At 39.0% G+C, this 12,473-nt stretch overlaps 1 protein-coding gene across 2 annotated transcripts in view; it reads left to right on the top strand.

Annotated features, from left to right (window-relative positions):
- The window catches only part of LOC124163613 (phosphatidylinositol 4-kinase beta), a 176,795-nt gene that overhangs the window by 29,563 nt on the left and 134,759 nt on the right, over nt 1-12,473 (top strand). For both annotated transcript variants that reach the window (XM_046540631.1, XM_046540632.1), the window contains exons 2-3: nt 4,798-5,032; nt 6,799-7,516. In XM_046540631.1, coding sequence (XP_046396587.1) covers nt 4,798-5,032; nt 6,799-7,516 — 953 coding nt within the window. The remainder of the gene's footprint in view (nt 1-4,797; nt 5,033-6,798; nt 7,517-12,473) is intronic.

Here is a 12,473-nt window from a genome sequence, read left to right as displayed (position 1 = left end):
TATAATCGGTCTATAATTCATTTTGAGGAGAACACGGAACAATGTTGCCATTTCAGCAGCAACAGGCACTCCAATTCCGAATTAAAAAGTTACGGAAAGTTGGTGCACTCCTCTAGGTCAACAAAAGGAGGGGTGGGACCTCACGGGAATAGATTTCACTATATAAATTCTAGCTAATTGGCAGAGAGCGTCAGTTGTCCGGGAGCCATTGTGTTGGGGTCCATCCACGGAAGTGTCATCTGTGAGACCGTTAGAATAGGTACCATCTCCGGCCTACTCCGTTTCTGAATTAAAAAATGAATTTAGTTTGGTCTTTAACTCGCTTAACACTGCCTCTAATTGGTGAAGGCCCGCAGAAATGGTGGAGGTATTGGCTATTCTAGTGCATAATACATGTAAGCCTTCACCTAATTCTAGATTTATTAGTGCCAGCTCGGCTGCCAACCAGGTTGCTAACCTTTGTGACGATTTGTTCGTTCCTACTTGCCAAAGTGTATGTGGAATTGATAATAGTCGCCTGCAACTTTATCAAGTGTGTGCTTAGTTGGCTTGCTGTCCTCACTGTCACCATTTCCCCTTTTAGTGAGGTCAAGTCTGCCTCGTTTAAAAGTCCCTAAAAGAAATTTCAAGGCTTCCCCGTCCAAAATAAGAAGCCCTCATTTTTCCCAATGTTGTTTTTTTTTAACACTTTCAATGCTGACCATGTTAAACTCAAAATCGACCCCCGGTGCGGCTGTCGTTTTTTAATGCAAAACGCATGCATGGGTGCCAAAAGAGCTGGGAAAAATAATGAAAAAATTTTCTTGGCCCTAATTTGTTAGCTATGAATTTTTTTATTTATGACGTGATATCACGTCACCCGCACAGCGGGATATAAACGTGATGCGGGTTGCATACTGTCGGCTTTTTCCCCGCGCCACCGTTTTCTTTCAATTTTTTTTCTGCGCTATGTATCCAAAAAAATACGAGGAAAATGAATTTGTAATGTTCTACTGGTATCGCCATTGGTAATTTGCCACTGCCACAGGGAAATTTTTGGCTTAGATGAATGTAATGCAAGTTATAAGTACAAGGAGTCGCCGTGAACAGCTGTTCGATTGTGATGGTAATTCTGGGCAAGATATTTCGGCGTATTCCTTGTACTAGTAATCCTAAGTATCGGGGTAGGGTTCTATAATATTGAAAAAAATTTACATTTTCTTCTGAAGCCACTGTTCTCGTCACAAATTCCTTTACTCGTTTCTTGTTTTCAGCTCCAATTCCTTTCCTCACATACGACTACCTGTAAGCATCGGATATTTAACATAAATGGTTTTCACATATGTAGCCTCTTCACTGCAGGTGCTTGAGATGGTTGGCAGTCCGCTTTCGAGATTATTTTCCGACGGTGTACTAGGGTGTCTCTTGACATGCACCACTCCTGCCGGCTGTTCTAAGGTTAGAGGGGGTACGGAGATGAAGCGAGGGGTGATAGTAAAATTTAGTTGGTCCGCTTGTAAGAACTAGGAATAGCTTTTTCGGGAATGCCATCGGCACATCAAAAAGATGAGGAAGGTATGAGGAAAGATTTTGCTGACACGTGTCCTTTTTGGGTCGCTGGGGTGGAGATTCCGGTGCCGAAATAATAATGGATGTGGAAACAGAAATAATCAACCCATAACTTCCTCATTACTATCTTCTGAACTCAAGCAAATGACATATTTATGCAATATGATGTGACCGAGTTAAAAGTTAATACATAAAAACTGGAACTACCTATTTGGAAGTACCTATTTGCAAGCAAATATCTCACAAGTAATCTTTATTTAGGCCACGTATCGCGGTTCTAACTACGAATATTCTGCGAAAATCTGAAAGTGATGTAAATTTTTACAGCTATAATATTTTTTCATTTGGTGCATAATAATATCAATTCGAGTAAACCATTCAATAATACGTATTGCTAGGAATAGATTTTCAGCATCTATGCCCATTTTTACGTACCCGATTACCGAAAGCAACGTTTTCTTTCTAATTACACGAGGGAAAAACTGATTCCATCGTGCTTAGAAATCTCTAGTTACTTCTTATTTATGAAGCAGCCCTAGTCTATTGAAAAAAGGAATCACATGACATGAAAAAAATATTATATTTACCCAAAACAAATTCAATACAATCGAAATGATGACCATTTTCAAATTATATATTATATACAACTACAGTACAGTCATGTATGTTTTACCAATGTAGGAAATACCTCTCTCACAAATTTTATAACAATATATTTAACCTATAATGCTATTTGCAATATATGATACAAAAATATATAATACTATTTATGCCTTCTTATGAAAGAAAGAAAAAAACTCGGGACAGAGTAGAGGAGAATCCTTGCAGCCAGTGTAGATATCTGCGGTCTCTTTCCTACGCCCGAGAGTGCTTGCACCGCAATAGTGCAATACTTGCACCATCGATACTTCTTTCTGTCACCTTCCTCTTGGATGAGTTCAGGGAAGTGAGATTGAGATAATGATGGTAAAAGTGGCTTGGGATAAGGAATGTAGGATGGAAGAATAAAGGATCTAACGACAGAAAGACGGAATTTATAAAGGGAAATTTTTCGGCGTGTTCACGATACATGAAAAAGCATGCATAGTTTCGAGAAGGAATTATTAGGGAATCAATGGAGGAGTGAAATGAATCTAAATTGACGGATATTTTTTAGGGGAAACATCATGCTCTGAATCGTTTTGGCCGGTGTTCGGTGAAAATTGAAGTGCTTGAAGAATGCTAAAGAATCAATCACGACTCATGAAAGCAAGCCAGCCCAAACAAGATAGCAATGCTCCATTAGTCGGATAAATTGGTTATAGGAATACCTACCTTGTGAAATATTAGGCCTATGAAGGTAAAACTCTCCATAGGTCAATTGTTTCCAATTCCTAACCTATTCTTTCGGAGATTATAAAAAAGTACGTCTGTGTAAGAAAGAGGGTGTCTGGGAAAAGGAGACGCAAAAACATTTGGATCGTTGGAAGGGGTTCGAATGGTGAGAGCTGGGTTTTCTATGAAAGTGATATTTTGAGGGGTCACTGAACTACGGGTCCACCACAAAGGATGCAAAGGACGAAGGAAAGGAAAAAGGGATGGAGAAGGACTGACGGTATTGTTAGAGGGTTCAGGGAAAGAATAGGACAAAGGGGATGGGCCAGTGATTGACATAAAGAAATCGGGCGAAGGAGGCAACGGAGTACCTGACTGTGAGGGTTCAACCTCCTCCCCACCCTCTCTAAATTTCTAGCTCGGAGTCTTCAGAGAATACCTGATGCCCATCTCTTCCAGTAGCTCCCGCTATTCCTTCTTCGTGTACATTCGCCTGGAGAAGGCAGAGAGCTAAAAAAAGGAAGGATGGAAAAAAATATCTATATTCTCGCTAAATATTATAAAAACGTAATAAACAATCTATAAACACACATAATTAAGTTCCAGATGGTAAATACATATTATTTGTAAAATATAACTCAAATAAAATTTGTCATACTCACGCAATAATAGAAAGAAATAAAAATAATAGCATAAAATACAGGGGGAAAATGAATGGAAATTGGCTTACCTTAAAAAAAAAGAAAAAATTTCTCCCGATCCTCCCAGGAAAGGTTGCTTGAAACGGCGTTCACAAATACGCTGCTAGATCCCTGCTGAGCAACTTAGAGTCGAAAAATGTCATAATACAACTGAACCGAGCTCTTACCGAGGGCCGGAACCCTCGGGGTACGCATGACGTGATATCACGTCATCAGCACCAGGGGAAAGCGCACCATGACGTGATATCACGTCATGCCGCACTCAAGGTGTTAAACTCCTCAGTGTAGGAGGATATTAGATACCTCCCGTTCGAAGTTCTTCCCTTCAGTTTGCACTATTTTCCTGACTCTTTCATGAAAATCTATTGTAAGAGCAGTCGGATTTGCACCCCCGGTTGAATGTCCCTTTATTTCCTCCAACGAGAGAAATTGCGCCTCTGACATGAGATGGTTTGTTGTTTCTAAATAATGTTCAATGCCTACATCGAACGCAAAGGCCAAGCATTCCTGCTAATAAAAAGTTTCCCTCTTCAAGGAAGGCTAAACTCCTTCCCACGAATTCCGTTGTTTCCGTGGAATCCCCATGTGTTGAGTGAAAGAGCATCGTTACCAGAATCCACCTATAGCCATTTTGCTTGTCCTTCGGTGCAGTAAAATTATTTTTGGTGAGAAAAAAAAAGGATATGAGTAATTTTGCTCCGGATATTACATGGCCATCCCAAGGGAAGCATCCACCAGAAGAGGAAGTTAAACCATGGGGATGAGCACTCGCCCCTTGGTCTAAATTGTCTTTTCCCGTTTATAGCACCCTATCGTTCCACATGATAGAAGCACAATCACCACAGAAGCAAAAAAATAATTTTAAATTAAAAAAAAAAGTTAGTAATCAAATTGATAAATCATCCCAATCAGTTTCATCATGACCACCAATAGTTTCGACTCCACCTTTGTTTACTCTATGGAGGTTCTATCCATGCGTTGGGGGAGAGTGCACAGGTGCAGGGGTTGGCAACGTGGTCTGAAGCACTTCACTGGGGAGAACACTGAACGGGGGTCATTGGTAATTTTTCTACCATCGTTGGGGAAATCCCTGGGGCTTTTGCTCTCAACAGGGACATAAAAATAGAATTGTGTGATACAGGCTTTAATTATTCATCTCTTTACTCATGTTTTTGGTCCAAATGGCCCACGTGTTGAGAAGTGAGCTTGCAATTGTTGTTTGTTGTCCCACCAGGTCAATGGGTATTGTCCTTCCGCCGGCTGGAGCATCACCAGCTCGCCAACCCCCTGCGACGTCCCACGCTGGGCCTCCCGCCCAGCCCCCGCCTCCCCTGCCTACCACGACGCTTCACCACCGAAACCGAAGCCTCGACTCGGCCCTTCAGCGCATCCCCGAGGTAGATGTGACTCCAAGTCCCGAGTGTGAATCTCCTATGAAGGGTGGATTGCTGCTGATCTCACCTGGGGCTGTAAGTCATTATGGATCGTTTCTCTGCATGAATATGATTTCTTTTGGATGAAGATCTGCCTATAAATTAAATTTTCATGAAGATTCCAAAATATGCTCATCACATAGTTCTCCATAGGCTGTTGGTGAGATAAATTGGTCTTTTGTGCTATTATTGTGAGAGGAGGAGGATTTTTCTAATGACATCTCAAATAGGTTGAATTGTTTATTTTCCAAACACATGCAATGGGGTGCTCTCATAAAGTTAAAAAGGTAATTTTTTTCATGTCTAGATAAGTAAGTTAAAGTTATTAACATATGTAAAACATAACTTTATAATTCTCAATATTCTTGTTGCTACAGTGCTTCAGAGTTCACGAAAATTACTAAATTCTTTCACGCTACAAGAACGCTCTGTGACGTCAGAATTCGAGCTAGCAGATTTGCTCCATGGCAATAACAAACAGTGACGACGATAACAAACATCTACGACTGTACTGATTCATAACGTGAAGGGTGTGTGAAACAGTTGTGAATATTTTAAAAGTTTTTACGGTGCGCATATTGCAAAATGGCTGACTCCGACTTTGTAAAGATGCATTCTGGGAACATTCTGAAGATAGACTAATTCATGGTCGCTTATTTATTCTCCAGTAATACAGATTTCAGGCGCCGAGTTGATAAGCTGCAAAATTGAAATGTAACATAAATTAAATCAACAATCTCGTTTTCTAGTAATTTAAAGCTTGGTTTGTATCTCATTTAACTACTGTCATTCACTCATTGCTTTTAATGCGTACTTGGTGCAGTATTGGAATATGCGATGCAACCGTGTTGGAGAAATACGCCGATTTTCTTAGCATTCCTAAGGTCTGGAAGAGAGTCATACGGTGTGATTCATCATTGGACAGGTTCAACAGTTAACAAATTTGAGGGCTAAGGTAGCACCAGAACATAAAGAGAGAACAATTATGTTATACTTGCTATACTGAGGAAATTGCCGTTGATGAGGAGGATGGCAAAGTAGTAATCACTATTTGTCAAGACTGAACTGCATCTTCCAGTATGCATACATTCTTTAAACCTGTCAATAATCCAGGATAAATATTTCACTTGACTGATGCTTTTTATATACATATAATGCTATCCTTTTTTATATAAAAATATAATGCCGTGAAAAAAATATATTGTACTGAGAGATACATAGGTTTTTCTAAAACTGGGACAAATAGTCTAGTGGCACCAGGTAAACCTAATGTTTACTGGACTCTGACGTCACGCTCAGCCAACATGGCGAAGGGTTGTTTGGAGCGCAAAATTACTTTACAATTTTCAAAGTGGAATTTTATGAATGATATGCAGGTTATAGAAGAACTGCTTTCACTTTCATTTTCAGAATGAGGGATATTTTTTTATCGTATAATCATCCATTTTCAGTGGAATTCACCGTTAGCTCAAATACTAAATTTTACCTTGAATATCAGGATTTTACATTCCATACATCTTCTATGTTGTGATGTTGATGTAATAGGGCAACTGCCTGATCAACTGAAATGATCTGGAAGAATATGCCTCAGAATATGTATTCTATTTATTTTCAGTAACCTTGATTTGGAATTATTCAAAATTAACGAGATCATTTGAGTTAATTTTATTGAAAATATAAAAAAATATTTTCAATAACTGTCAAAGATTTTGGCAATAATGCCAATTTCTGCCAAAATTTGATGCTCCATTTTCATTTCACCCTCGATTATCAAATCTCACAAAGCTGTCCTGTGTTTGCAGAGTGGTGCCTCTGGCAGCACTTCCCCTGGGCCATTGCCTAGACAGCAATCGTCGTCTCCACCTCCCCCATCAGCCAAACCATCGTCTGCATCCTCATCCACGAGTTCCGTGTCGTCTTCGTCGTCCATAACGATGCGCACGTCCCGTTGCCCGTCAGTGCCTCCCCTCCCTGGTGGCCCCTGCCCGGAGCCAGGCTGGGTCCTGCGGCGTGGCATCCTCGGATCTGATGACAGTGGGATTTTTGGCTCATCTGGTGATGATGCCTCGGCTCCGGCACGAGGCACGCCCTCGTCGACATCACACGAAGAGACGCCTGGCTCTAGAGGACTGAGCACAGAAAGTTTGGATTGTGATGGAGAAGAGGAGGAGGAGGAGGAGAAGGTTGTTGAAGAAAGTGTGAAAGATGAAGTGGAAGGCGTTGATGACGCTGATTCTGGTGATAGTGCTTGCCGAGAACGTGTTGACGATGGAGAGGCAGCAGTCGAGAGCCCAACGACAGTGGAGAGAGTGCCTTTGAGGAGTTGTGCTCTGGGCACGCCCGGGAAGCCAAGAGGCGTGGATGGCAAGGGAACTTGCCTGGGTGACTCGCGTGCTGCAAACGGAGGCGTAACCAAGGGAAACCTCCTGCTGAGGCTCTTCCAGTGTGACGCTTTCAATATATCAATGGCAGTGTCATACCTATTCAAGTCAAAGGAGCCCGGGGTGCAGAGCTATCTAGGTCAGTGTTGTAAATTTAAGTATGTTCCCTTTGGTAATTTTTGAGGTTTTGGTCTAAATTAAAATTCTTGCCAAAGTTTCCTTTAATTTTTTGAGGATTTATTATAATCAACTATTAACATTCTTACAGTTATTCCACATCTCTCATTCTATGACCATGATGTATCCAAATGCATTTCTCAATTCTTGTGACGTGATGAATAATAAAATTGGCCATTTTTCGGGAATGTCTGGCTATGCAAAACTGCAGCCAATGAGAAGCTCCAATTTTCCCCACCCCGAGATCCTCACTTTCTGTTGCCTTAGGTGTACCACACTATGCACAAATTTCGCGAGTGCGCAATTGTTGCTATTGCACAAGTTATCATAGCCAGGGCAGTTAATTAAAATAACAGATCACACTATAGAAAAAGCAGAAATTACTCCTTTTCCCCTGGAAGAGTGGTGTCAGATTGCTGGAGAGATGAATTTCAATGAGTATTGTGGGTGTGATGATGATTTCACTGTCTGCCAAACCATGTCAATCGATGAAATTCCCGAACAGGAGTTGAAAGAAAACAAAGATGAAAGTGATGAAGATGATGCTGAGTAAGGAAATGAGTCTTATCCAATTCCCACTTTATCTAAAGCAATCGAGGCTAAAGCAGACGATGCTCTGGATCTCCACGCGAAGCTTAGTGTAAAAATACTTGATATCGGCATGAGAAATAGAAAGCAGAAGCATTAGACATATTTTTTAAGTAAATTTCAACTGTGTAATATAAAAATCCTCTTGTAATGATGTTGTAAACTAATAATCTTGTGTGTTATTAATCGATATATCAATCAAATGCGATGGTGGTTGGCGTAACATGGTGAAACTCCTTCATGATGCACAAAGGTTAAGAAAACACTTAGCTGTTTCACAAAATAAACATTTTGTGAAACAGCTAAGTGTTTTCTTAACCTTTGTGCATCATGATATATCAATCGATATAACAATCAATTTGGTTTCGTTCCAGAAGCAAATGTGTACGACTGTTGCCGTAATTTAAGGTCAATAAAATTTTGCCCAATTTTTATGATGTTTAAAAACAACCAGTTGACATACTCAGGGATGTCATTATATTCTCTGACTACGCTGTGTGAAAGAAGAAATGACTTAGCTTCACTTGTTCTCTTTCTAGAAATATACATAGAGGAAAAATCTCAGGAGATCTACGACGTTTTCATGTAATTGTCTGAGAGAAATCTATGAAACATTGTGATTTTTATTCACATGGTATTGTTTTTCAATGTAGTGCTCATTTTCTTGATTTTTAAATGTGAAAAGAGTTCAGGAAGGCGATCATACCAGAACTACTGATAATAATTGTTATTATGACGAATTTTCCACAGATTGCAATCACCCCAACTGCTATTATTTACTTTCCTCGTTAGCACGTTTTCCTGGTTAGTACGTTCATTTTGGTCCCTTCAGAAAAGTACTAAGCAGGTTCTACTGTATTCTTGAATATTATTATATTTTCTCCTTGAGATTAAATTTGGTAGATTTTGGACTTTAATTAATCATGCTTTTGATTTTTACAGACTCCTTGATACATTTATAAGATATTTTATTGAAAATATACAGTGGAACCTTGGTAAAGCAAGTACGGGCTATTGCGAGACCCCCGCCATTACGAGAGTTCGCGGATGCCCCATCAATTGACCCTGTGATTAGTATGTTAAGAAATCCATTTTACGAGGCCCTTTTGGTGTTGGCACTGGCCATAGCGATGGTTTCCACTACCGGAAAAACTTACACAGGGATCCCACTCAACCGTGAAAACCTTAAAACCGTGAATAAGCCGTGAATTTCGCCATGAAACCTTAAAAATATCTCAATCTTGACAATAATACTACGATTGATTGATCAAATTCGATATGCTAATCATGTTTCATGCTCAGACACGTGCGGACTCTAAGTCTCCGCATTTCTCTACACACGAATATTCAAAGTGTAGTAATTGGTCCGTAATAATAATAATAATAATAATAATAATAATAATAATAATTTATTTTGCCATATATTACAGAAACCAATAGATACTCCTGAGTTTTTGGTTAGAGGATGCACTTTTCTCCTTCCCAAAAACGATGCAAATACAGATCCTGCAAACTACCGACCAATAACCTGCCTACCAACCATGTACAAACTACTTACTTCAATACTCACCAATAAAATCCAAGCTCACCTCGATGCGCAAAAAATAATGACAGAAGAGCAAAAAGGCTGCTACAAATTTTCAAAAGGATGCAAAGACCAATTAATAATAGACTCCATAGTAACGCAACAGGCCCTGAAGAAACAGCGAAACTTAAGCATAACTTACATAGACTATAAAAAAGCTTTTGACTCGATACCTCACTCTTACTTACTGGAGGTACTTAAAATATATAAAATTGCCCCAAATATATTAGCCTTCCTTGAACTGATAATGCAAAAATGGTCAACAACAATTAAATTGAACACAGCAAATGGAACGCAGCAGTCTAGAACAATATACTTCCGCAAAGGGATATTCCAAGGCGACTCCCTCAGTGCTCTATGGTTTTGTATGTGTCTAAACCCTCTAAGTAAAACACTGAACCATACAGGTTATGGGTTTAAGATAGCCACAAGCCCGAAAAACAACAACTACACCCTAAATCATCTGTTATACATGGATGACTTGAAGCTGTACGGGAACACGCCCATGCAGTTACAAAAACTGCTAACCATAACTAACAATTTTACTAAAGGCGTCAGAATGGAATTCGGTATAGACAAATGCAAATCCATTCATCTACAGAGGGGAAAACTAACAGCCACAGATGGTTATACCCTCGATGAAAATACTTTAATAGAAAACCTTAAAGAAACCGAAAGTTACCGATATCTAGGCATTGCCCAACTAATGGGCATACCCCATACACAGTTAAAAGACAACATAAAGAAAGAACTTAGCAGCAGAATAGAAAATATCCTGAAAACGGAACTTCACGGGCGGAATAAAGTAAAAGCCATCAATACTTTTGCAATACCAATCCTTCTCTATACCTTTGGAATTATCAAATGGACCTTGACCGATCTTAATGAAATAAACAGAATTGTGAGAACCCTTCTTACAAAACACCGTTTACACCACCCAAAGAGCTCCACAGAAAGAGTAATACTTCCCACACATGAAGGAGGACTTGGTATTCTAGATGCTGTACAGCTTCACTATAAGCAAATTGCTGATCTAAGACAATACTTCTATGGCAAAGGAGTCAAATGCAAACTTTTCGAAATAGTATGTAAAACAGACACTCACTACACACCACTTCATCTAAGCAACCGTGAACTAGACATCCCGAATCAAACTACAGAACAACTAATCAATCAATGGAAAAGTAAAGAGCTTCATGGGCACCATCCTCATCAGTTAAACATGCCACACATAGATAAAGAGGCTTCAAATATATGGTTGAAACAAGGGAATATATATGGGGAAACAATCGGATTTATGAGGGCCATTCAAGATCGCATAATATTGACGAGGAACTACAGAAAGTTCATATTAAAAGAAAACATAAACAGCGATCAGTGCAGAAGATGCAAGAACCAATCTGAGACAATAGAGCATATTATGGGAAGTTGCACGGCTCTAGCAGCAAATGAATATACCAGTAGACATGACAATGTAGCTAAAATCATGCACCAAGAACTGGCAAGAGAAAATAGAATCCTGGACACCAATGAACCATACTACAAATACCATCCACCTGATGTTTTGGAAAACAATGAGTGCAAACTATACTGGAATGCAGAAATAAAAACTGACCGAGCAATTAAAAGCAATAGACCGGACATAGTTATAATAGACAAAATAAAACGGCACACTACCCTCATAGACGTGACAATTCCCTTAAACCATAATGTACAGAAAGCACAATCCACCAAAATTAACAAATATGCAGAACTTGCAGCAGAGATCAAAGCCTTGTGGAAGATGCAGTCAGTAGATATATGCCCAATAGTGATAACAACAACAGGAATCACACCGTGCGAAGTTCTACACCAGCTAAAAAAGCTAAAATTGGAGAAAACTCTACCAAAAATACAAAAGTCAGTCATCCTGGACACCTGTCATATTGTCCGACGGTTCCTTTCAATAGAATAATTACGGAAGTAATAACAAAACACAGCTGAACTTGACTTGGTCCGTTCACTGTGAAAAATCCTTGTAAGATAGCAAGAGGGAAAAATGAAAATAATAATAATAATAATAATATTTTATTGGTCACAGAAAAGATATGAATATACATATATAGGACCCGTCAGGAAAACATAAAAATCAAATCAAAAATACAAAGTAACTCACAATATATATATACATATGTTACATTAGTTGCGAGGCATCCTCAAAGAATTCATCAATTGAATAGTAGCAATGATCTAAAAGATATTTTTTTAATTTTGCTTTGAAAAGGCCAGGTCTGATTTCGTCTTTGATTGATTTAGGTAATTTATTATAAATTTTAATACTCATATTGATAGGCCCTCTACTGAAGAGAGAAAGATTTTGTTGCCTCACTGCGAGCTCATTTCTACTTCTTGTATGATAATCATGAATATCGTTATTCAAGGTAAGGCACAACTTTTGTTTAAATTCTCTAATTAACATCACAGCATAATAAATATATATACAAGGAAGGGGAAGGATCTGTAACCTTTTGAAAAGATTACGGCAGCTAGCTTGTTTTTTAGCTTTGCATAATATTCTTACCGACCATTTTTGTAGTTTAAAAAGACGGACTGACTTAGGGGAGTGACCCCAGGCTAAAATACCATATTTTAATCTACTATAAATATGTGCATAGTAAATTGATTTAGCTGTTTCTGTATTTGTGAGCTGAATCACCCATCTAATGAAGTAGCAGCCTGAAGCCACCGAGGATGAAATGCAATTTAT

The sequence above is a fragment of the Ischnura elegans genome, chromosome 8 (genome assembly GCF_921293095.1).
Source record: "Ischnura elegans chromosome 8, ioIscEleg1.1, whole genome shotgun sequence".
Classification (NCBI taxonomy): Eukaryota; Metazoa; Arthropoda; class Insecta; order Odonata; family Coenagrionidae; genus Ischnura; species Ischnura elegans.
Note: the sequence above shows the minus strand (reverse complement) of the source record. Positions and strands in the feature narration are given on the sequence as shown.